At 32.9% G+C, this 27,816-nt stretch overlaps 2 protein-coding genes across 2 annotated transcripts in view; both read right to left on the bottom strand.

Moving 5' to 3' along the window:
- LOC126769419 (serine/threonine-protein phosphatase 4 regulatory subunit 2) overlaps positions 1-27,816 on the bottom strand; it is a 248,837-nt gene that overhangs the window by 42,880 nt on the left and 178,141 nt on the right. The gene's annotated exons all lie outside the window — the stretch shown is intronic.
- LOC126769736 (uncharacterized) overlaps positions 1-27,816 on the bottom strand; it is a 71,182-nt gene that overhangs the window by 2,124 nt on the left and 41,242 nt on the right. Inside the window, exons 7-16 of the mRNA XM_050488653.1 lie at positions 23,028-23,042; positions 18,317-18,565; positions 10,459-10,639; positions 2,985-3,129; positions 2,517-2,774; positions 2,101-2,230; positions 1,242-1,405; positions 751-982; positions 509-670; positions 148-299 (exon numbers count right to left, since the gene is read on the bottom strand). Coding sequence (XP_050344610.1) covers positions 148-299; positions 509-670; positions 751-982; positions 1,242-1,405; positions 2,101-2,230; positions 2,517-2,774; positions 2,985-3,129; positions 10,459-10,639; positions 18,317-18,565; positions 23,028-23,042 — 1,688 coding nt within the window. The remainder of the gene's footprint in view (positions 1-147; positions 300-508; positions 671-750; positions 983-1,241; positions 1,406-2,100; positions 2,231-2,516; positions 2,775-2,984; positions 3,130-10,458; positions 10,640-18,316; positions 18,566-23,027; positions 23,043-27,816) is intronic.

Raw genomic sequence — 27,816 nt, 5'->3', positions numbered from 1 at the left:
AAATTTTAATTATTAACCAAATACAGTTGCAAGTAAAAATTAGTTAATTATCATCAATTAAATTTATTTTCTTCGAACTCAGGAGGATTTCAATTGCACAAAATAATCTATTTTAATATATTCCTTAAAAGAAACTTATCCACTTACTGGAACAATCTTGGGAACTAGCCCATTTCTTTTTGTCATCAGCATTAAGTTGTGAATGTTGTTTTCGTATTGATCGTCCCCAGCCTGCTGTTATGGTGCCCAGGCGAGAAAAAGCTCTTTTTACCATTGGAGAACTAGGCACGCTTTTTGGTCTGAAAAACATAGTTTACTATTATTGACAAATTAATTGATTTGCGTAAAATAAACGGAAGAATATAAATTTAAACAATTGAATATATTCACCCTTTTTATATTAACTACAGAGGATTTTATTAAATATTAGGTGATGGGAACTGAAAATTGTTTATGCCAAATTTAACAATTTCATTTAAAATTGTTTATAATTTGTTAATAATTATACCTAGGTGACTCGATGTCTGGCACTTGTAGAAAGTTACTGCTTTTTTGCCGGTTGGGTGTTGGCGACAGCAGAGTGGGTGCTGGTCGCGCAAGCAATTCCGCCACGGGCACTTGTGGAGAACCGAAACCAGTTTGTATACCGTAAAGCATTTCTTGGAATACCCTGAAAATTGGAAAAATAAAAAATATATAGCATGGTACAGTTGTAACGTTTTTAAAGCTAAGTGATATTTTGATACACACCGGCTTCTTACACCTAATATAGCTCTTACACCAATAAACTTAGTTTTCTGTTTCGATTGTCCAACTAGAAACACAACGTCGAAAAGTTGTGCGTTTTGTGCAGCGTTTAGTTCATTGTTTAGGAAAACTCGCGTGAAATCTTTGGCTAATTGGTCGTAGTCTTCGAATTGATCTCTGACCGAATCTAGCAGAGGAGATGATGGTCTCATATGACCGATTGGCCGCCATGATCCTAAAAAAGAATTGAATTTAAATAAACATTAAAATGGATTCGTAGAAGCACATTACTATATTTATTTTAAACGGTAAAGTCACATCGACATTATTTAATGTTAAAAAAAATTGACCAATGAACTTTGTGTTTGTCGTTGTGCCAAAAAAGTTTTATATTTAAATTTAGGTCAATAAATGTCAACGCATCTTCTCTTTTTGATATAGACATTTTGATCGTTTATATCTAGAAAAAAACTACATAAATAACACATCTGTACCTCTTCTATATGGTTTTGGTATTTGCCCAGTTTCAGCGTGATTTTGTAAATTGGCAACAATGTCTTCTAGCATTTGGCTCCTCGTGCGTTCTTGCATTCTTGCAAACTTAGGCGCTGAGTATGATGCCCTCTCACCGTTGACTATTTTAGTTAGTAGCCATTCTCTGAAATAAAAAATAAAACATACAGATAACTTTATTTATAATATTTGGTCTGCTTTTTGTTTCCCGTTGTCTATAAGAAGATAATATGTACGAAATACGAAGATTAATAAAAAACCCCTTTTGGTTTATTATTTATTGCTACTAACACTCTATATATAGGGCGATGGAGCGTGCTATGCTAGGCATCTCCCTCGTTGATCGTGTACCAAACGCAGAAAACCGACGAAAGACCAAAGTCGAAGATATTGGGAAGCGTATCACGAGGTTAAAGTGGAGATGGGCTGGACACTTGGCGTGAACGAGAAGACGGAAGGTGGACTAAAGTCGTCACGGAGTGGTGGCCTAGAGAAGCAAAAAGGCAGACCACCCGCCCGATGGTCAGACGATTTTAGGAAGATGGCGGACGCTCAATGGATGCGACTAGCACAGGACCGGGAGAACTGGCGCGCCTGTGAGGAGGCCTATGTCCAGCAGTGGATTAATGTGGGCTGAATATGACGATGAACACTATATATTTTTGAGCTCTTAAACAGTTAAAAGATACATAATATGTCATTACGCATAATGAAATGTGTTACTATAAGAATAATTTAAAATAATTAATATTTTTACAAACTAGTTACAAAGGAACTCATATACACTAGTTTCATTGCTCAGACATGAGACAGGAAGCTTAAAAGCACTCGTGTACAAACCTGAACATCGGCCCTTTGTCGAACACGCTCTGTTCCCACAAGTAGGGCTTGTAGGCGCCCACCTCGTCCCGGGTGACGACCGACACTTCATATCTAGTGGGCCGCCTTTTAATTTTGGCTGACACCCTCACTGGAATTTTAATTTTAACACTTTATTACATCCCCGGCATCACAGAGTGCCTTTTTAGCCATTTCAGTTATATGAGTACTGCTTTATTTCGTAATATCGCGACCATAAAGACACTGACTACACCTTTGTTTGTCAAATTACTTAAAAATATTTTCTGTTAATTTATTTTTGAAATAATGAACATGAGTAACTTAAGATTAATTTAATTATTATTAAAAAAGATTATTTCAGTTTTTGATTCTTCAGATTTTAAGCTATTCATATTATTTACATATAAAAAAATTACCCAGTATAAATGTGTGTAAGAAATGGCTTTTGATACACGCCGGCGAAAAGGCTGTATTGTCAGCTTCCAGAAACACCACGCATACAATATCGTTGCCTATATGACGTTTCCTTTGTAATTTCTGCGCGTCATGTTTTTCGTATGGCAATAGAGTTGACACGTGGAACATGATTTCAATACCTCTCCAATTCGTGTAGACAGAATATAATCCGGTTAAGTCATGTACTGTATCTAGACCACCTTTGTATTTATCGAAGCCTGAAATGTATATAAAACAAATATAGAAAACGGTCATACGATTTATAAATGAAAGTATTTTTTTATTGCCGTAAGCTTATAATTTACAAAATATTACTTCTTCCGAAGGTAGTAAGTGTAAAAATTGTTATAAGTATTTACCAGAAGAAATTTATTGTCTTATATTATTACTTCGAGAATAACAAACAAAGAACTAAATTAGTTTTATACCTTTGAGACGAACTTTTTCGCCGAGAACTTGTAAGAACTCCTCAAAAAATGGGGAGTTCTCATTATTGTCCAAAATTTCCTCCTCGGTGTATTGATTTTCTTTCACATATATCACCCCAACTTTTAGCTCTGATTTGATGAATACCTAAACATATAAAAGCCTTTATGAGTTACTGTTATTTTTACCTTGAAATATCAGGGCATTTTCTATAACAAACAAGCAAGGCTACTTTTGTGCTTTTTCTTCCAATATTTTGTTACAAAGGCTAATCGTGTACTAGATTTTTATATTCTAAAAGCTTGTAATACTTTGATATAGTCAAAATAAAAATAAATACATTGTATCAATTAATAGCGAAATAAATTAAGCGATAATCGAATATTTTATAAGTAATTAAAAAAACATAACAATAGAAACATCTACTATTAAAACTAATTTAATAATTAAAAATTATCTATAATAAAAAAATATATATTAGTTTTAGCATTTATTGATTATTTCATAAAAAAATATGTATGAAATATTAATAGTAACTGTAATGTCAGACGAAATAGTCACATAAAATAACTAAGATAAATTATATTACGTCACCGGTTCTAAAAGTTTGGTACCAAACTAGGGGTTAGAAATAAGTTAAGTTGTAAGTTTCAATTCACTGTTTTATTTATAATAGAGCTATTAAGGCTGTATATTTCATAATCAACTTTTATAAGATAATCATTTTGGAGCTTCAGCGAACTTGTTGTCAATGCCAAATGCGAGTTGGGTGTTTGCTCGAAAGAGATATTTTTACATATTTATTTTGGTCTGGGAGCTGTCATCGTACATCACTCTAGTTATTTTTGAAAAGCCGTCTTAGTTGCTGTAGTTCGTATATGTAAGAAAATATTTTAAAAGTGTTGAATAGATTTATAAAAGGTTTAACGAATACGGTTATGATTTATGTCGAAATCACTAAATGTTAACAGTTGTTTAATTTATTAATTAAATAAAATTAAACAAGTCATGCGTGAAAAACAAATAATATTAGCTCCACGTTTTTTTATCATCTATATATTGAGTAATATGTTTTATTTATGAATGTATTCTTAATATTTATATAATCTATAAAAATATCTGAGGGACTTTAACTACACGTAGAAACGATTTGCCCTAGGAAAAAAGTATTGACTCATTGGAGTCGGAAAATTAGTGTTATAAGACTATCTTCATCGTGCTTACAATCTTACAATGGTTTCGTCAAAATAATCAAAAATATTTTATCACATTACACAGTATAGTAAATAATAAATAACGAGACAACTGTGACTAATTAAAAAGTTTATACGAATTTTATCAATGTTAAGTAAATGAAAGATATACTAAGTGTATAGCGTAATAATATTGATTATCATAAATTCTGTAAAAGTCGTAAGTTAATACGTAATATAACTAAATTATGCGTCTCAGAGGTAATCTATTCTGGTATTTCGTTTGATTAAGAATATCGGTTGCGTACCAGTATTGGCTCAGGGGAGCTCTCTCATTATACTAATAACAAAAGGTTTAATGATTTCTCTTGACAGTTCTATAAGGAATGTTTGTTTTAAATAAATATAGTATGTCTTATTTAGTGCTTTATTTATGATTTCAATTGTGGACATTATATTATGCAAGATTTTGCTTTTCCATGTCTTAATCTTATGCCATTATTCAGTTTAAACTTTTATCCTTTAACTCTACATATACAGATACTGTAATAAATTATTTTTAGAAGATAATAGAAACTTAATAAATATTGTTTACATATTTGATTCTATTTTATTAAAATTTTATTTTTATAAAAATAAAAACAGTTTCTAAAATTAAATGTTATATTCAGTTATTTTATAATTTGAAATCCAATCTGTTTAAGCACCAATAGTGCAATGGTTTACGGGCCGAGCGATGTAAAAATCGCAGGTTCCATCCTGGTCCCTTGGGCTATAGTTGTCCTCACACCTAACACAAGCTATACGCTTAATTCGAGGGGTAAGTAGGAATAATGGTAATTCCTTAAAAACGGGCATTTAATTAATTTATTTTTTAATACAAATAATAGCGAGTCTAAAGTTTGAAATTAATCTTATAAAATAAAAATTATAGGAGGATTCTCCAATAACTGGCTACCTAAAAAAAGAACTGAATTTGTTTTAAAAGCAGATAACGTAAAAGTACTTGGTATTGTTGTGTTCCGGTTTGAAGGGTGAGTGAGCCAGTGTAATTACAGGCACAAGGGACATAACATCTTAGTACCCAAGGTTGGTGGCGCATTGGTGATGTAAGCGATGGCATTTCTTACAATGCCAATGACTATGGGCGTTGGTGACCACTTCAGGTGGCCCATATGCTCGTCCGCCTTCCTATTCTATATAAAAAAATACTGTGGTGAGCAGAGAGGACCCAGTGGCTATTAAAAGTGAATCTTGATCGTGAATTGTCACTTCAAACCCGGGCGAGCACTACTGATTATTCAGGTGCTTAAGTTGTGTTTATAATTCATGTCGTACTCAGCGCTGAAGGAAAAATCGTGAGGATGGTTTCCTGAAGGCATGTGTAGGATAAAATTCTATCACAAGTGTATTCTTCCTGCATTATTCTTTACTTAATTTATTAAAGAATCAATTTATTATTCATCAAAATCAAGCAATTTGTAAAATGTACCTAGTTGTTATTTATTTTTATGGTAATTGCCCACAAAAACCATTACAGAAATCCAGTTTCATTAGCGTAAATCACTTTAAGAAACTGCTCGAATTCATTGCGAATGCTAAAGCACCTGAGTAATTAATGGTAAAGTCAACCTAATGCCGCGATTTCCAGCCTCCGTTGCGTATTTATGTTAACTCAATTGTCTCGACATGGCAATATATATAACTGAATTTCAATAATTCATATATTTTGAAAACTCCTTAACATAAATTATTTCTTTAAATATACTTAGGATGTTTATTATCAATAAATAAAATCGAATTACAAAAAATGTAATTAATAATAATTTCATTAATTTGAATTTAAATTTAGTTCATATATTTTTAAATTATTACATATATATTATAAAGTCTTTTACGTTTTTGTTTAAAAAATAACATACAACACATATACAATTAAATTAATTTGTGCTTGTATATAAATTGTAATGGTAAATAAATAATTGTTTTCTTTTCTATGCTCTTTCTATTACATCTTTATTTTAGCTGTTTTTTAATACAATGTACGAACCAACTAGTCTCACCGAGTCCAAAAATATACAAAAATACATAATAAATTAATTTATTATTAATAAATTAAGGGTGCGAATGATATTTTCATTTAAATCATTGATATAAATTACATTTGAATAGAAATTATGAGTTCTCGCAATTTAATTGATTATAATTTATTAGATTTTGGCAACTGTAAAACGTCTATGTACAAACGTTTGTCGATAAAGTGTAAGTAGATGAATGAGTAGCTATTTAGCGACTTATTTATTAAGGTCATAGCCCTTATGAGCATATTGTATGTAGGTTGCAAACAAGGACAGTCTTTATCTGATGAGAATACATTTTACGGCCCTCCTACCTAATAAAGTAGGCATAAAAGTATTACTAGCTTCTCATGAACACGTTATGTGTGCTTTGTTATTTTACCCATTTGGTCCACAATTTCGTTACTTAAACGAGTTTTAAATGTATTGAAAAGAAAATATGTTTTTTTGTTTCGTCTGTTGTTTAATCTATCAAATCAATAATACAACTGAGAATGCTTTTGGCAGTAATAGACAACGTATCAATATAACTAGAATATTACATAATTTTAATTTTCCCTTTAATAACAGAAGCAATTTTCATATCAAACAAAAAACTCGAACTAAGAGAAACGTTTTCTAAAAGTCCCAATGCTAAATACTCAAATTTAAATCAACTTATAATGTCTCTCAGCACTAGACATGTCAGGGCGAATAAATAAAATAAAACAACAAACAAATAAAACATTACAACGAATTGAGACTCCTTCGTCTCTTCGTGCTGAAAGTTCGCCACTCTGCGAAAGTATATATTAGGACCAGTCCGGAAATAAATAAGTTAAAATCTAATACATTTTCTACAATCAAATTCCCTCATACATTTTGACATTTGATTTAATGATATATTGATTTGTGTTTAGTTATTTTCGGGTAATCGGTAAATTTAAATAAAAAAAAATGTATCGAAATTATTATTATTAATATTAATAATCATTGTTTGCATGAAATATTGTTTTTTTTTCAGATGTCATCAAATACATTTCGCTTATTATAGGCAAAACCTAATATAATGAAAAAGTATAGATAAGCAAATATATTTAATAAAATTAATTAACTTATTTATGGTTAATAAAGTATTTTTTTAAATGAATGAATACTAAAATATGTGAAAGAAAATATTAATTAAGAAACCATATGTATGAAAAACCAGTTTACAAAAGAATTATTCATTCAATACATTCTTTTAACCAAAATATTCACACAATAAAAAATTCTAATCTATTAACAATTTTTTAAGTTTAGTTCTTATAAACCTTGACTTATTGTTATGTTAATAAACACTGTTATGCACATTATGAAGCATTTCTTTTTAAAAAGAGTTGATGATGGCAAGCTGGCAGTAACAATCTAGTGGGGTCACCAAGTTTTTTTTCAGCAGCCTTTTATATAAGTGTGGATACTTTACCATAAGCTCCTTATTAATTTGAAATCGTTTAAAAATAGTTAATCTTAATTAAAATTATTTATAGAATTTAATCAGGACAAGTATGTTAGATGAAAATAGTCGGGAAGACCCAATGATGGGTATTAGTATTCGCCTCTGCCACCACGTGGAGCGCTAATGGAATTGGATATTTGCAGTTCATTACTTTAGAGGTGTATTCTTTAAGAAGTACGATTGTTAATGGTCTGTGAGCCTGTGATTAATTTCTTACGTTACTATTTTATGTACGTAGTGGATTGCAGGCATAATTACATATAATGTATCAATTTGTTCCAATTCTCTCAATCGCTTGGATTGTGATTGCATATTGAAGGACGTAATGTAGTAGGTAGTATTTAGGTCTAGGTAAAAGTATTTATCGTTACCTATGTTGTAAAAGAATATGAAGGAAATAACGCCATATACTTACAACTAAAGCCGAGATGGCCTAGTGGTAAGAACGCGTGAATCTTAACCGATGATCGTGGGTTCAAACCCGGGCAAGCACCACTGAATTTTCATGTGCTTAATTTGTGATTATAATTCATCTCGTGCTTGACGGTGAAGGAAAACATCGTGAGGAAACCTGCATGTGTCTAATTTCACTGAAATTCTGCCACATGTGTATTCCACCAACCCGCATTGGAGCAGCGTGGTGGAATAAGCTCCAAACCTTCTCCTCAAAAGGGAGAGGAGGCCTTAGCCCAGCAGTGGGACATTAACAGGCTGTTACTGTACTGTACTGTACTTACAACTAACAAAATATTACAAGCTTCCATATCCAAATAAAACGTGTATATTAATTATTGATTTTAAAATTAAGATTATGTTCCCATAAAAAATACGTTAATAAATAAAAAAAAAAACCATAGAAAATATACAAACTAAAGTCTATAATGAATAGAGGTTGGTGAGCTCATTCCAAAAGACAAATAAATTAGCTCATAATGTATTAAATATGTATAAGACGGTTGACAATGTAACATTGTATATATAATAAATATTGTTGTTATTTTCATACCGATATTATATTAACTATGACAAAATATGAATAACGGATTTTTAATTTCAATACAATATTGGAACTTATCTGAACGTTAAAGACAATGAGCATTAAAACTTCATTTCTACGTAATACATATCGCATATGGATCTGCCTGTTATATTCATAAGACCTGACGTTTTACTGAATTCGAAATGCTAAGGACGGACAGCAGAATTCGCTCTCAACAAAGTTCCAACTTAACCTCTGACGGCACCTAATGAAAATTGGCAGTTCACTGGATCGAACAAACTTAGCCTTACCACGTTGCCGTTGAAAATTTAATCTTATGTTGCATGTCACTTAGGAAAGTTTTAGCTTGTAACGTAATTATTTTAAAATTAGTACTTTTAAGCCGGCAGTAACATTTTCGGAAAATCGTATTATGTTTATTGGAAGAAGTAACGGTCGGGAATTTTAGAACTCTTCGTGATACATAAATAATTGTATAATGTATACCGGGTGTATATAGGTACAGTTACTATTGTTTGCAACCGTTAAATGATTTTAGTACTTTTTTCAAAACACACTGCTATAAAGAACAATTTAATTGATTTCTTTATTTTTGTTATTATTTGTTTTCAATATATTAACTCGTAATTTAGTTTCTTGTGTAAACGATCTCACACGACGATTTTGTTTATCACTATTATTCTAAACTATCGTATTTATTAAGCCTAACTTTATATTCGCCTCTCAATATAGTTATACTGTTAAATCTGTTAGTCTGAAGAACCTTTATTCATGCTAAAAGGTAAAGTTTATACATGTCTCTATAGTAGTTTTGCATGAAACTTGTCATTAGTTCATTACCGTGATTAGTTGCAAGCTCGGGGAGCTAGGAGGGTTTGTTACTCTCAAGGGCGGAGGGGATTGGTGTCCTCCTTCTAACGGTTCTCATTAATGTTTCACGGCGTGAGCTTCAGTATCGTTTATTTCGTAATTGGGAATTGAAAAAACAATCGCAGCGAAAAGCATTTGTCGCTAAATTACTTTTTTAGTAGTGTTGCGTTGCTCCCTGTGTTGATTGCTATACAATGTATATTTGTATAACTATGCAATTATGTATGTTTGTATAACTATGCAATTTTATCATATTAAAATGGAAATGTATCGCTTTAAGTAAAACCAAAAACAACTAAATAGAAAAAATAAAAAAACACTTCTTTTAAGTAGGTTTAAACTAAAATCATATAGCCTGAGAACCATACTGTCTCGCAACCTTAATCACCGAGTTATTTGAGTGAAATAGTCAATGTTATATTTATGAAGCGTATTTATCCATCACTGCTTTTATGTTCTTCGTTTCCATGCAAAATGAGATTAGCCCTTCCCCGGTGAACTGCCTGCTTTTATTTTTGCTTTTAATGATTTTATCGTCTTTTTGTTTACATATTTGATATAAAAAGTCTCTCGCTAATAGAGTATAAGGCGTGGAATATTTATTTGCGCAGAAATAAAATAACAGGAGAATCTGTTTTTCAAATGGAAAAAAGCTCGTTAGGGTTCATTTTAAATTCAAAATAAGACTTTTATTTGGAATTATAATTATTTGTAATAAAACGAGTCATTAAGAAACTTTAATTTATAGTTAATAAATTGTTAATTATAGAATATGAAAAAAATCAAGAAAATGTAATAATGATAGTATTATTATACAAATAAGTAAAACAACTATCTGTGTAATAAACTATAACTTACTTGGTCTAATTTGAGCAGTTCCTCTGGTGTATCAGGCAACTGTCCCAACATGAGTGGGGGGTTGATGTTGACTTCTTTGCCGAGGGATCGTACAACTTCTTCACGATTGTAGCGATCAGCAAACACGCAGGAAGCCGGAATCAATCCGTGCACAGTGTAGCTTATTGCCCGGACTAGGATTCTGAAAGACCATGGTTATGATTATGACGTCATCACATTGTTACATTTTTACTTTGAAAATTAATGAGTTTTTAACTTCCAATGTGCGAAAGGAATTTCATTTCTGTGATTATATCTAAAAATGTAATTGAGTTCCATATGCGAACAGCTGTCATTTATGATTTTAAGGGATTTACTTAATTTTTACGTTAACATTAAAAGCTTGGTGCCTATGATAAACATGTATGTATATAATAAAGCTGTAGAAATCTTGTACTACATAAAGTAGTAGAAGTAAGTACATTGAATATATTTATAAAATACGAGTGTGGGTGAAAATAAAGTAACTGAACACAAAAATGCATTTTTTTTTAATGTTGTCCATCTGTCTCACGTACATGCTAACTTCAGAAACTATGGAACGGACTTTCTTGCGGTTTTCACAGGTAGATTAATCTCAGCTTGGAGCAAAGTTTACGCTTTTTGTTTCATTGAAATCGCATGAGAGTGAAAAAAGTTATTGTGTTTAATGATAAATTTAAATCCGCTTTCTATTTATATACATAATAAAACAGTAGAAATCATGCAACCGTGTTCAATGTACAAAACATTGATTAAATTTATCAAAAAATGAGTGTAGGTGATAAAAAAAATAACAGAACTTAAAGATCTTTTTTTTTTTTAAATATATATGACAAATATGGAAATAACACCGACAGACGAATAACACGCGGACGAAGTCGCGGCTGGTGTCAGCTAGTTATATTATAAAAATACATACAATTCATGTATTATGTATATATTTGCAATCTTTTGCTTTATTTTAATAAAACTTTGGACATACAAACAATCAAATTGACATTTGTAAACCATTAAAAAGTCAAAAAACATAAAGAATCCCGCACGGATTCATGGAATATCCACCATGTATTCTATATAAAAACTGTTTTTAAAAACTCTAATCTACATATTAATAAATAGTCAAACAAAACATTTCAGGACATTTTTCTCTTTTGTTTGTCAACTTATTTATTTTGTTGATGATTATTGACAGCTTTCGTGATATTAATAAAAATAATTTGAAAATGAGAGTAAAAAAAAAAATCGATTTATATTTTGAATTCTAAATAGCATGCTTAAAATCATCATCATGGTCGAATTACAGCCATTGAGCAAACACAGGTAATAATAATTATTTAAGTGTATGTAATTGTATGCTTTTATATCGTTAAACCATTTATAGACTTGATAATTTGGCACATTTAATCTTCCTTTAAATATAAATGTTTTTTATTCTGTAAGGAACTATTTTTTACTAAAATGTGGGTAAGTAACGGTATTTACTGAGGCATTTCATCGTTCGATTTGAATTTTATTCACTTGCATGTGGTTTTCCGTAAATTTATACTGTATTCCGGTGTTACAATGTAATCAACACAAACGGTGTTGACATACAAAGTGTACGTGTTCCTTTTGGACTTTCGACGTTGATTAAAATCCGGTTATACAAAGGAAGTTAATATAAACAAAATGTTTTTGTTTGCATAATTTTAAATCGAGATAAATACTAGCAAAAGGTCCCTTTGTGAAACGAGTGGAAATGTCAAAACAGGAGAGGAGAAGTTTAGGCAAACTAGGCAACTATGATATCCGTCGAAATAACGAAGATTCAAGTTGACTCGAATAAACTCTTATTATTATTACCAGTTCAGTGGTTACGACTGTTGATTTGAACTCAATGGAGTGCCAATATTAAATTAGACATAACTAGTTTCAAGCAAGCGCTCACTTCACCGCAAAATTTTAGTGAATAGTGCAAAATACAACTGTGTTCAACTTGAATCTATAATATGCATAAACTCACGTGAATGTTTGGAATTTAATTAGTTCATAGAGAATCAAAACCTCATTTATTTCAAACTTCTTCCTTTATAATTATTCTGATAAAATAACCTTATACGTTTAGTTTAAGGAAATTTCAAAAATTTCTTGTTTAAGTTGATGTAATATTATTTTAAAGAGCATCAACCGATGCTCTTTACGAATATCCGACCTTTTGAGAATCTCAAAATATTTCTGTTGAAGCTCGTCCTAACAAGTCAATGTATCTCATAACTTTAAAAAATTTAAGAGCGCTTTTAATTAAATTCTCGAGTTTTCTCGTCGCATCTCAGTTTTCCTATGACAGAGAATAATGAAAATGCCGGTAAGTATTCACGGTGAACGGCCCGGGAATCTCCCTGCGAGTTATTCCTATGTAAAACAAACATTTTTTGTGGCGTGTCTTGATTTTGTATGACGTCATGTCGCTTTTTCTCTAATCGCATTATACTTCCATTTTTTACTTTATAATCTCAAGCCAACTTCGCCTTTCGTGTCAGTTTGTATCGTTTCTTTTTAGGTTAATACTATTTATAATTTCATTTCTTGACGTCCTTTTAAATTTAGTGATTAAAACTGACATATCACAAGCACCGTTAAACAAAACTAAGCCTTGTTCATTTACAATAGTTTCCTTAAATTTTTATGGATATAGATAATTTTTTATTATTATTTATAATCTAGTTATTTATTTTCTGTTATTATTATTATAATTAACATTTGAAACTTAACATGAAAAATTATCTTATTTTTATATTAAAGTGAAAAGTATATTCTTATAAAATATTCAAAAGACGTTACGTAATAAAATAAGCCTAATATTATTTATTCATTTCTCCTAATGCGTGACAATCGTAAGTCCCGAAGTGAGAAAACATTTATAAGGCACATTAATATAAAACACGTGAAGTCGTATATCTTGAAAATAACAATGACAATTATTTATCTTGCATATTACATATGCTTGTTTATTTAATACGAGTAGAGTATTTACTATATACACTACAGTGTAGATATAAGGCCGCCAATCCTGAGGTCCTAAGTTCAAGTCCCAAGTAGGGCCAGTAAAAAGTTATTGAGTTTTTCTGTCGAAGATTCTCAGTAGCAGCCCAGAGACTGGTAGTTGGAGGTGTATACACTCTCGTGCCTCAAAAAGCACGTAAAGTCGATAGTCCTGCGTCTGAACTCTTTCCGGTCGTGTCGGGTTACTGTCCAACCGGATTATGAGAGTTAGGGAATAAAGAGTGCACCTGTGTTTGCGCACAAGCTTGTAAGCACTATAGTGCTAGGTCTGCGCAGTTGGCTGATCTCAACTAGAGATAAATAAAATAGATCCGTTCTCCTTACCATACTACTTTTTTTCCCGCATTGGAAACCTTCAAAAAGGTAACCAGATCCCTTAGGGGTGGGACCGGGTATACTACTTTAAGCCAACTTTACAATATATGTAACTCATTCTAATTTTAAATATGCGGTGAAATATATCCCCTTTCTACAATGGTTGATCGTATTGCGACGATACCACAATAAAAATTGGTGCACCATTCAAGTTCTTGATACTCTCAAATATTAGGCGTTTAGCAAGTTAGGCATTTACTATGACTGGCGAGAATAACTCCGAAATATACTATACGGAATATGGTACGGGAATATCTTATATACTGCATGTATTTGGAAACTAGGTTAAAATTTGATTCTAGAAGTTCAAAATGCTTGTGAAATATTATCAGTATGCAAAGTTGTGGTTTTATGCAGATTCTATATGAAATATGACGATGTCGATATGTTATGTGATATGAGATTCCTTTGTCAGTAAGTGATGATGATAGCATCGTTATATAAGTCTGGCTGAATTTAGGTGCAAGGGACATTTTGCATTATATGGATTAATTTACAAGAGTAACCCTTATTTATGTGTATATGTTTGCGGGAACACAAACGATGAAATACATAACCCTACGGATATAGTTGAAGTATTATTACACAAGGGTTAGATAATATTTATGGTTGAGAAATATATCTTGTTGATTTAAATGCGAATTCTCTGAGGACGAAACGGCTTGGAACTTATTAACGAGAAAACATCGACATAGCAAACATGTTGACGGCTTCGTACTATATTATGTGTACTAAGTAATTAAATAGAAATTTCATATAATACAGCTGCCAACTTATTATAAGAAAAAACCCATTCGAACGAAATATTTGTAATTAATTCTTTATATATGAAAATAAGCCGAGATGGACTAGGGGTAAGCGTGAATCTTGACCGATGATCGTGAGTTCAAGCCCAGACAAGCACCACTGAATATTCATGTGCTTAATTTGTGTTTATAATTCATCTCGTGCTCGACTGTGAAGGAAAACATCGTGAGGAAAACTGCATGTGTCTAATTTCATTGAAATTCTGCCACATGTGTATTCTATCAACCCGCATTGGAGCAGCGTGGTGGAATAAGCTCCAAACCTTCTCCTCAAAATGGAGAGGGGGCCTAAGCCCAGCTGTGGGAAATTAACAGGCTGTTACTGTATATGAAATTTTTTTATAAAATTTGGTTTAAATGTATATATTTAAAATATATATAAACCAAAAGAAAATAAATTACATTTATTTCAAAAAGCAGTGGTCATCTTGAGGATAAAATACAAGATCTACCTACGCGTGAGATTTCATGATTTTTATTTAAAATAAATTGAAATCGGAAAAGACTGTCAATTTGTGATGGGTTTTATTTGTATTTACGATCCACAATACAAAATAATCGTCGCAACCTTTGTCTTCTTCCGTTTCAAAAATTTCCATATCTATACGACAAGCAATTCCAATTGGACCAGCGTGGTAGAGAAGGATCGAAATCTTCTTATGCAGCAGTATAATGGTATGTTATTTCACTCCTTTTTTACTCACTTCTCCCGCAACCCCAACCGCAACCGCAACAGCCTGTGAATGTCCCACTGCTGGGCTAAAGGCCTCCTCTCCTCTTTTTGAGGAGAAGGCTTTTGGAGCTTATTCCACCACGCTGCTCCAATGCGGGTTGGTAGAATACACATGTGGCAGAATTTCAATGAAATTAGACACATGCAGGTTTCCTCACGATGTTTTCCTTTACCGTAAAGCACGAGATGAATTATAATCACAAATTAAGCAAATGAAAATTCAGTGGTGCTTGCCCGGGTTTGAACTCACGATCATCGGTTAAGATTCACGCGTTCTTACCACTGGGCCATCTCGGCAACCTTTGTCTTCTTCCGTTTCAAAAATTTCCATATCTATACGACAAGCAATTCCAATTGGACCAGCGTGGTAGAAAAGGATCGAAATCTTCTTATGCAGCAGTATAATGGTATGTTATTTCACTCCTTTTTTACTCACTTCTCCCACTATAATCAAATTGCAAGGTGATAACACCGAATGCAATCTAAAATTGTAATTATATTTTGGATTGCGCTGCCTTTGAGTTTAATTTGTACGTTTATTAACATTAAAATTTGACTTTAACTTTTATGTTTGTTAATAAACAAACGTACGAATCAAAGTGACGTTTTTTAAATTAAATTTTAAACTAAATTTTATTATTTTGTGGATGTTGTACATAATTAAGTATTGATAATAATATTATACCTTGTGACTAAATTTGTACCGTACTAAATTGCGCACAGGACATATTATAATAAACTGTAGTGTACAAATGTGGGTGCATATAGCTGCTATCCCTACACTATCACTCTCATAATGTGTTATAAGTTTCCTCATTCTGAGTATAGGACCGGATGGCAATCCGACATGATTTGAGAACCAGACGGATAATGGCTTTACGTGTATTAAAAGAGTGGAGTGTATCATTTCACTTCAAGGCGCTACTGAACAATCCTTTAAAGATAAAAAAACAATAAATTGAAGTATTAAAAAGTCACGCTTATGTTAAAAATAAATACATGAAAATTAAAGTAATTAAGAAGATAAAGGGTTTTGTTTGAAGTCTGTTATGATATTCAAATAATTTGTCAATGCTTTAATATTGCAATGTTTAGGTTTTTTCTTCCATTTAATAATAGTAATAAGCAAGCGGAGACATTTAAGTATTCTAAGAGACAATACGTTCTGACACATTTATGTTTTAGGATATTCGTGTTTAATATTTAAAACATAGCGATATTTATATTTGTTGTATTTGAAAATAAAGGTACTAAAAGTACTTTTACTAATAATAAAGTTATTTCTCAACTTTTGATAAATCAACTTTTTTACTTTTATAATTCTGTCGAGGGCTCCTTGGTTTTTATTACTACATAAAAGCTAGTACTTAAAAGGTGGAAATGGAAAAGTTATCGAATGCATTAATCATTTCTGGTAAATAAGGATATTCTATTCAGTTGGTCCTTGTTTTACTACTTTGTCATCATTAATATTTTAATAAAAAATTTTAGGAAGCGGTTACCTGTTTCCTCTTTGTAACCTTTGATTCAAGACGATTTAAATTTGTATGTTTAAGGAAATTCCCAAAGTTTCGAAAGTTTCTCTTATTCAGTTTTTAAAAACAATATTTGTTTTATAAATATAATAGATGTATCCATTATGTTTGCCAATTCTAGTTATTTCAGAAGACAATAAAGTAGTTATCACACAAATATGATCGATCACTTCAGTTTTAGCGATTCTAGCCTCGTTCTGTCAACTCTATTGTTCTTATTTAGCCTTAAAATAAAATTTAAGCCACAAATTGCCTGCCAATGTGAGAAAATACCTATATTAAAAAAAATTGCAATTCTTTAAGCGTAAATTTGATTCATTAAAATATGGATACTCAATTGACAATCATTGTATTTGTAATTAATATAAATTCTTATGCAAATAATTGTAACTGCCAACATCAGCCTTAAACGGGTTTTCTTATAAAATAATTTGCAACTATAATTCGAGTGGAGTGGATGTAAGATTAAAATGTTTTAATTTTCATAATTATTAATTAATATGACAAAATATAATTAATTAAAAATTTATAATTAATTTATATGAACTGTTTATTAAAATGTTTATTTTCATTTTCATTCAATAAACGCATAATTATGATTAATTTCACAAAATATTTTAAGATGGATAAAACTTAATGTCACAGCTTGTGATATGAAATTGTTTTTTTCTATAATAGGCATTTCATTTTAAGCAATATAATTAAGTCGAGATGGCCCGGTGGTTCGAAACCGTGAACTGTAACCGAAGACTAGGCTAAAACAACTTAATATGCTTAATATGTGTTGATATATCATGTTGTAATCGGTGAAGGAAAACATCGTGAAACCCGAAGGAAAACATATTGAAAAATCTGCCTGTATATCTTCTCTCTTTCTCTTATCGTGAAATGAGCTTCAAAAACTTCTCCTTAAAAGGAGAAAAGGCCTTAGTCCAACAGGGAACATAAATAGGCTGTTACTTTTATTTTTATTAAAATTAACTTAATAAAGGTTTGAAAATTATATTAATAATAATTTAGTCAATTTTTAAAGAATTAATTAATATTTAAAGCTTGTTGTCATAATTCTCATTCAAGGTTCATTAGATTTATTTTCAATTTAATTAGATGAAGGTTGATTAAATTCCATTCCCTTGAAAGGTGATGAAGTCGAGAACATTCCAAGGATCGTTCGCTACAAATGCTTGAAATTGATAGATCTGATCGTTAATTGAAATTGATAATATAGAGAAAATAATGTGAGATAATCACAAGATCTTCGGAAAATGACAAAATTGACCATTGTTAGTGACGTTATTTAATTTACTTACTAGAAATTTAAAAATTAGTTTAAAAAAAAAACTTACCGAAACTGGTCTCTTGCATTAAGAGTTTCCTGTTTTATCGACAATATCACGGGTCCCAGGTCCTCGTCACTTGTGAAATAGTTCCAATGTTCTGTTCCATAAAAGTATTTTTCATACGTTTCCTGTTCCACGGATGTGAGTTCAAAGCCACCTGACCTCTCCCACTGTTCTTCAATAGCGGTTTTTTTCTTAGGCGTGCTCCCTCCATTATCGCTGCTGTCCTCTGCTGCTTCGTCAAGGGATCCTGATCTTCTACGGTGCTCTGTAGAGAAATTCTTGTGTTATAGGTAATCATTACTATGTATATACTTATTAATTATTTATGTAACATAATATTAATTTACATATTATAACGTCCTACTAGCTAAATTTTGGTCACGGCTCCCAGTGTCAAAAATTAACCGTCTCGTTTTATAGCTTACTGTGTGCAGCACAGAGCAACACAGAAACACAGATGCACTTCCAGAAAAACATTTGCATGCTATTACAGACACGGGAGTGTAATAATAATTTATTGATTACGAACTGCCTCTAAAATTTTTTTGCTAAACAACCATGGTAATATTTATTAGTTCTATTATCTGTAACCAACCAAGCCAGCCGTACCAGCCAATAATATTTGTATATTTTATTAGTTAAAATGTAAATAAATTACTGCTTCTCTAAATATATGATTTTTAAATGAACTTTGTTAAAATATAATGTCATATCAGAACAAAGATAAAAAGTAGCTTCACATGTATAATTCAAATCTTAAAGAATCTACGATACGAAAATGTTTAATGTAGGAATATACAAAAAAATAATGTCATTCTTGATAATTTGACACAAAACAGTATTGTTGACATAATTGTCCTAAAATGTTACTGTTACGGGTTCCGTCAGGTTAATATACACTTTTTTTTTTTAATAGAATAGGAAGGTGGACGAGCATATGGGCCACCTGATGGTAAGTGGTCACCAAACGCCCTTAGACATTGGCATTGTAAGAAATGTCAACCATCGCTTATAGCCAATGCGCCACCAACCTTGGGAACTAAGATTTTATGTCCCTTGTGCCTGTAATTACACTGGCTCACTCACGCTTCAAACCGGAACACAACAATATCAAGTATTGCTGTTTTGCGGTAGAATATCTGATGAGTGGGTGGTACCTACCCAGACGAGCTTGCACAAAGCCCTACCACCAGTAAATTATGTGAACATAATGTAGAACACACGAAATTGTGTGAACATAATGTAGAATTGTATATATAGCAGAAACAAATCCTCCTAAGAAATGTTTTACTTCATTATAAGAAATGATTTTTTCTTCAACATTAAATGTTCGTTTTACTATATTAATACTTAAATCAACATTACAACAAAGATAATAAAAAACTATTTTCTAGGGATGTTTTTGTTTTACCCGAAGTTAAGCGTTATTTTTATATTCGTGTTTTAACTTTCCTAATGCTTAAAATTAAAGCGGCAATTAAATCAGGCTAATAAAATGAGTCATTTGGAAGCATTTTTGAATTGACAATTTAATAGGTTAAATAAAATCTACGGTAAATATCCTAGAATAGACTGTAAGTTCAGAACAGAAGACGTATACACTTTTAACTCGTAAAATGAAATTTATATACCGTGCATGAATAAACGAGTACAAGAAGTATTTAAGGTCTTTTATCATGTTTGTTTATTGTATAATATAGACTAGTAAAGTTCCTCTATTAGCTTTGCCTGAATCTATTTAGGGGAAACTTAGAATACTTTTTATTTGTTTTTTTTTTTTAATAAATCAGACCAGCTCGACAACAGGTTTCTTACTAGGTGGATAAACCCTTACAATCTTACATTGCTTAACGGCTTTTTAGTTAATCATTGATTTAATTCTTTTTGTAATTATTATTAACCTGATATTTGAGAGAAGAACACACAGTATTGTTTAACTAAATAACACTTAAAAGTAAGTATTATTGTTGTAAATGGAAATTTAATTCTTTTTTTGAAATTTTATTTGTCGTAGTCTCGAAAATGCTACCTAAATATTTTATTTATATTATTCGCTTGTTTATTTCGCATTAATTTACAAAATGTTAAAATAATTTTGCAAATGTCTAAATAATATTCATATTAAATTGAAACGTATAATCGTTTAAGCTGAAATTGTTATCGTATCGTATAGTATTGCGCTCTAAGCTCCGGCTTACCGGGCCCAGACGTGTCGGTTTTGATTTCACCTGTGTATAAGAAATAATTTCAGCGCTCGAAGTGAACAGAATCCAGAATGATTTAACCCATATAAGCCCAGACCTTTTTTGGGACCGATTTTAATGATTTTCACATATGTTGTTTATTAAATACCTTAAATAAGGACTGTAATAGTACCTTTTTTTAATGGTCTGAAAAATTTTGGGTTATAAACTAAGGAATAAGTTTAATATTTCGATTAGGATTTTACGCATAAATAAGAATAAAAAAGGCATTTTTGTTGAAATCTATTTATATTATTGAATTAAAAAAAAAATCTCAACTGTGTACGTACGAACAAAACTAAGATTACACTAAATTTGCAATCAATTAATAGATTGACAATGAGCAAGCTAATGAAACAGGCAAATAGATAGATGAGACAAAATATGTCGGCTATTATCCTCTCATTCTATGCGATTCTACGGTTCAATTTTGATAAATTCCTAAAGCTACTACCTAACTTCTTAACATTGTGATATCTCTATTAAGACCTAAGTCAAATTATCACAAAGAGATGTTTAAGACATACATTTTATTAATACATTTCTTTTGTATTTTTAAAAACAAATGTTGACATACATTAAACACCCTCACTCACTTGATCATCATCAATCAGAACACGACTCAATTTAATACTTTTCGCTTTGTTCTATGGAACGAACGAGTTTTATTTACTAAGAATTTTGTATGAAAAATAAATTTCAATTTCCTGAAGCAAACTCACTTTGTATGATATTTATCTAAGTATCTTTGTAGTGTGACTTTTTCATTCTATAGTGAAATAAACTCAACTTTGTAGTCTCATAAAAGAAATATGTTAAGTTTCTTCTGTAGCGATTGACCATTTGAAAAAAAAAACTTTTAAAAGTCGTGTGTCGGAAATATTCAATGTTTTCATTTATGAAAAATGTTTAGAATGAATTATTGTGAAGTATAAGAGGCTTATAACAAATCAACTATTTCTTCCAGATAATCCAAAAAAAGGAATATTTTAACATGGAGTATATATTATCTAAAATACGTTTTTTTTAGTAGGTGGTGCTATAGTAGACTTAAATATAAATGTACAATAAAAATCATTGTTATCGTCAGTTTTGCGATAATAATTTATAGTGGAATTGAATATTGAATTTATTATTTTATAAATGACAACGTTCTTGTATTACTTAAAATTGAATAGTACAAGCTTCAGATCGGACTTAATTCCAATGAAATGAATGTCATGAAGTAGTATATTACTGAAACTGTCGTATATCTGAAATAAAAAAAAATATCCATATCCACAAACGAGCTTGGACGTATGTTTCGTAAGTTATAACAAAATGAGAGCGGACTTTAATCGAGATATGTTATGACAAGTTTTCTCCGCTTATATAACGTACGAGTGCAATTTAATGTTTTTTTTTTTCAATTGGATCTATTTCAATATCAGATATCAACAAATACAATATTTGCCGTGGAGTACCGGCTTAGAATAGTACTCCCTCAATCTCATCCCGTGGGTGTCGTAAGAGGCGACTGAGGGACGGGGAAAAGGGGGGATGGGCAGCAGCGTCCCCCCCCCCATAAACATCTTACCCCCAGTTACCGGCAAGCCCGCTAGGCCCGACCAAGGTAGTCGTCGCGGTATCGGCAGGACAGGGGGTGCTAAGAATCACCGGTTCACGGCAGGCTACCGTATAAAATGACTTCACATGGCAACGTACAATGGACGCTCGATGGAGGCTGGACCATCACCTCGCCGAATTAGAAGTAGAGTTAAGTCATATAAACTGGCATATACTGGGGTTATCTGAAGTCTGAAGTCCGAAGACGGGGAGGACACGATAACTAGAGTCCGGTAACTTACTCTACTTCCGCGAAGGTTATAACCTCTCCCAGGGTGGTGTCGGTTTTCTAGTCAAAAAGGATCTCATTAGCAGCATTGTGGAAATCAGTAGTGTGTCGAACCGGGTAGCGTACCTTGTCCTAAAACTTTCCGACAGGTACTCCCTGAAGGTCATACAGGTATATGCGCCAACTTCGACATACTCTGATGATGTGGTCGAAGCGATGTACGAGGACATCGCAAAGGCCCTCAACGACACCTCGAGGGCCCACTACAATGTTGTTATGGGAGACTTTAATGCTAAAGTGGGAGTACAAGATAGCGGTGAATCGACAGTCGGACCTTACGGCTTGGGCTGCAGAAATAACAGGGGGCAAATGCTGGTAAACTTTCTCGAAGCGCAGGGGCTCTTTTTGATGAATTCTTTCTTTCAAAAGAAGCCTCAGAGGAGGTGGACCTGGCGAAGCCCTGATAACGTGACAAGGAACGAGATAGACTTTATCATTTCGAATAAAAGGCACATATTTAGAGATGTTTCAGTGATCAACAGGCTTAATACCGGAAGTGATCACCGCTTGGTTCGAGGCACTCTAAATATCGACTTCAAAGCCGAAAGATCGAAAATGATGAGGTCTACTCTCCGACCTACCATGCTCCAAGCTGCTCAAGGCTCCGAAAAGTTCCAAATGGAATTTCAAAATCAATTCACCGCGTTGGAAACCGTAAGCAGCATTGATGAGAAAACCGACACGCTGGTCAAAATACTGCAAAACACATCCTGCAAGTGTTTTCCGCCACAGAGAAGAGACAACGCACCAAAACTCTCTGCTGAGACACTCGAGCTCATGAGAAAACGACGAGAACTACGATCGTTTTTGTCAGATAAGGCCTTCAATCGAACAATAAAAACGCTGACGCGACGCGATCTCCGACGCTCCAATACCCGTGCCATCAAGGTTGCGATCGAGCAAAATCGAGGATCGAAAGTGTTCGCTCGCAAGTTTGGGAGGCCGCGTCTGACAAACTTAAAACTGAAAATGGTGGGGTCGTTACCTCTAGGCCTGAGATTGTCGGAGAAGCAGAGAGGTTTTATGGGCAGTTGTTCTCTTCAAGATCGGATAAACCCGTGGGAATCAGTATTGATGACCAGCGCGCCCCTCTTATGCGCCATTACACCGAGGAGCTCCCGGTCGTTGACCAAGGAGAGATTAGGGCGGCTCTAGAACAGCTTAAAAACAACAAAGCTCCGGGAGATGACGGAATCACAACAGAGTTGCTTAAGGCAGGCGGGACTCCGGTCCTGAAAGAGCTAGCAAGCCTCTTTAATTCCGTCATCCAACATGGCAAAACCCCGGAAACGTGGAGCGGGAGTGAGGTGGTACTGTTTTTCAAGAAAGGTGATAAAACCCTCTTGAAGAACTACAGACCAATCTCCCTCCTGAGTCACGTGTATAAGCTGTTCTCAAGAGTCGTCACGAACCGTCTCGCCAGACGACTTGACGAGTTCCAGCCTCCAGAGCAAGCTGGCTTTCGATCAGGCTACAGCACCGTGGACCACATCCATACTGTTCGGCAGATTGTGCAGAAGACCGAAGAGTACAATCAGCCGCTGTGTATGGCATTTGTGGACTACGAGAAAGCCTTCGACTCCATCGAAACCTGGGCAGTGCTCGACTCATTGCAGAGATGTCATATCGATTGGAGATATGTCGAGGTACTGAGTTGTCTGTACAACGCTGCTACAGTGACTGTCCACATCCAGGACTGTAAGACGAAGGCGATCCAACTGCGCAGAGGGGTGAGACAGGGGGATGTAATATCCCCAAAACTGTTCAACAATGCGTTGGAAGAAGTTTTCAAGACGCTGGATTGGACTGGGTATGGAGTCAATGTAAACGGCGAGTACATCTCACACCTTCGATTTGCCGACGATATCATCATCATAGCAGAGTCGCTGGAACAACTCACCGAAATGCTGCGTAGCCTAGGCGAGTCTTGCCGGTGTGTTGGTCTCGGTATAAACTTGGACAAGACCAAGGTCATGTTCAATAGGCATGTCGTGCCGGGACCGATATACGTCGAGGGGAAACCTCTCGAAGTTGTTAGTGAGTATACCTACCTAGGACAGATAATACAAGTCGGTAGGAACAACTTCGAGAAGGAAGCCGACCGAAGAATTCGCTTGGGATGGGCAGCATTTGGCAACCTTCGTCAAGTCCTCAAGTCGTCTATACCGCAATGTTTGAAGACGAAAGTCTTCAACCAATGCGTCTTACCTGCCATGACATACGGTGCCGAAACGTAGACACTAACTGCGGGACTACTCCACAAATTCAAAGTCGCTCAGCGTGCTATGGAGCGAGCTATGCTCGGAGTATCTTTGAAGGATAAGATCAGAAATGAGATTATCCGGAAAAGAACCGGAGTCACCGACATAGCTTGCAAAATTAGCAGGCTGAAGTGGCAGTGGGCTGGTCACGTATGTCGTAGGACCGATGGCCGTTGGAGCAGACGAGTCCTAGAGTGGAGACCGCGAATCGGCAAGCACAGCGTAGGGCGCCCTCCAGCCAGGTGGACCGACGACCTTAAGAAGGTGGCGGGCACCAACTGGATGTGGAAGGCGGAGGACAGGGAGCTTTGGCGCACCTTAGGAGAGGCCTATGTTCAGCAGTGGACAACGATTGGCTGTTGATGATTGATGATGATGATATTGAAAGTTTGAGAAAATGAGTAACTTTATCATTCAAAGAAGATGACAAGTTAATGTGTGCTAAGAATAAAAATAAATGTTATAACTTTTGTTGAAATTAATACAATAAAATAAAGACTGATTTACTTTAATTTTGATTTGAAATAATTTAATTAAAAAGCACCAATATGTATTTATAAGGGAATTTAATAAAAAAATCTTAATTGAGAGACGAATCAAATACTAAATCTTATATTTATAGTAAAATCAAATTTAATATAAGAAATTTATTGGCCTTGTTTGCTTATAATATTTTATTAATATTATTTTAAAATATGACCTACATACATGTGTCTAATGAATGTATAATGTATGAAAATTATATATTATTTTACACGATAAAATAAAAAAATTATGTTGTTATTAAGGAATTATTTTCACGACGACTTTTGAACTTCGTATTTATTTCAAGTGCTTATCTCCGTACGTCGGAAGAAGTGCTAAGCTGTTCTCACGTAAATTAACTAGAAGTACGCTAGACTATTGCATTAAAACTAGACTATACTTACTTTAGCGTTTATTTTCATAATAAAGTCGACTATTATTTCAGAAATTACAAACATTTATTGAATGTACACTACTCGTATGTAATGAATAATTTGTACCGTAACAGCCTGTGAATGTCCCACTACTGGGCTAAAGGCCTCCTCTCCTCTTTTTTGAGAAGATTTGGAGCTTATTTTACGAAAAATTTGTATTTGTTTTAATTTATTTTTATGGTTAATGTTGTAAGTCGCAATAAATAAATGATTTGAAAAAAATATATTGTTTATATGTATGTATATATAAAAGTTCTCAACTTCAATAATTTTAGTTTTAATTCAGTAAAGCTAAATCACTTCTAACTAGATTTTCTAATTATTTATGAAATATAAAACTTTTTAAGCTTAACTGTCAGAGTCGCTCAGCGGAAGTGATATGACGTCACGGTAAATTATTAAAAATGAAACTCTCTCGCATGCGAAATAGCTCGGGCACATCAGAGTGACGTTTTCCTTTGTCACGCTGTCATAAGTGAATTTTGTTTGAAAAATATATTTAAAATTTGTTCCGTATAAATTACTTTTAGTAGAATGTAATATTGAAAACAAGTAAATCATTAATTATTGTTTAAAATATAATCTTTCAGAGAAATAGAAAAAATAAAAATAGTGTCAGTGACCTTGAATTAAAAAATTGTAATCATATTTACGTTGACATTCTTTATACGTATATTAATCATAATAATATAATAATAATAAAAATATTATTATTATTATTATTATTATTAATAATAATATGCGTATATAATCAGCATCCACTCACATCGACACAAGAGAGGCAGCGGATGTGTATGGGAAAACGGTCCTGTGGCCTTCCCGATATCCTTGGGATTTTAGTAGGTTAAAGTACCATATAAGTACGTTCCCTACTTGGTCAAAAAAATAACACAATTATATAACTGTAGAAACTGAGGTTTGTCAGTAATACACTGTCGTGCTTCTGAAACTATATGTACGTTTTACTTTTCATTCATTATTAAAGAAAAAGTATTGTTTTGACAACAGAATTGAGAGTAGATGCTTATTTCTTATAATTATTAATACTATAAAATAAAATAATTAGAACTATTCATTAGTTTACATTGTTGGCGGTTCATTGTAGAAATTGCATGCTTACCTTATTTTTATGAAAGTCCTATCATAAAAGAAATATTTTAAGTTACACTGCCGACGAAAATAACACCCTTTCTTTATTAAAGATTTAATATAACTTCTACGATCTTCTTGATAAGGATTTGCTTCAAGTACTTATTAAAGTCGTTCGGACTTAATTGCTAGATCTTATTGTAGAATTTTAGCTATTTATATTTTTTAATCGGCAATAACTGGATGGGTTTTAAAATAATATGGCACCAAAAATTAAGAAATATAAGTTTCATACTTTCTTTAGCTCGATTAAATAATAATAAAAATATCGTTTAATATCTGATACATACTGCCAGGTAAACATACCTGTACTTTGAAATATTAAAGGATATAATAAAAAATAAACTCCGAGCAAGACTTGGTATATGCATCAATAATGCGAGTAAATGTCACGAGAAAAATTTTTTGGGCCCTACGCGATTAGATAGCCTACATAGAAATGAGAAATGAATATTCTATGTTCCGGGACTGCCGCTTACGAACAAAGTAAAGGGAACCGTTGAAATAGTACTTTCTTGAAGGTAGCTGAATTTAAGATGGAAGGCAAGCAATTTGTTGATACAATGTCTGTGATAATTCATAGTACAACGTTATATAAGTTTTCTTTCAGAAGTTCATACTATAAACGTTTTATAATTCCACATATGGTAGTTATTAATATTACTGGTGGTAGGGCTTTGTGTAAGCTTGTCTGGGTAGGTACCACCCACTCATCAGATATTCTACTGCAAAACATCAGTACTTGGTATTGTTGTGTTCCGGTTTGAAGGGTGAGTGAGCCAGTGTAATTACAGGCACAAGGGACGTAACATCTTAGTTTCCACGGTTGGTGGCGCATTGGCAATGTACGCGATGGCTTACATTTCTTATAATGCCAATGTCTTTAAGCGTTGGTGATCACTTACCATCAAGTGGCCCATATGCTCGTCCACCAACCTATTCTATAATATATATATTTCTATTTTATATTAGTACAGGACTTTTATAGGTAAATTCC

The sequence above is a fragment of the Nymphalis io genome, chromosome 7, assembly GCF_905147045.1.
Source record: "Nymphalis io chromosome 7, ilAglIoxx1.1, whole genome shotgun sequence".
Taxonomy (NCBI): Eukaryota; Metazoa; Arthropoda; class Insecta; order Lepidoptera; family Nymphalidae; genus Nymphalis; species Nymphalis io.
This window is presented reverse-complemented; position numbering and strand designations above follow the sequence as displayed.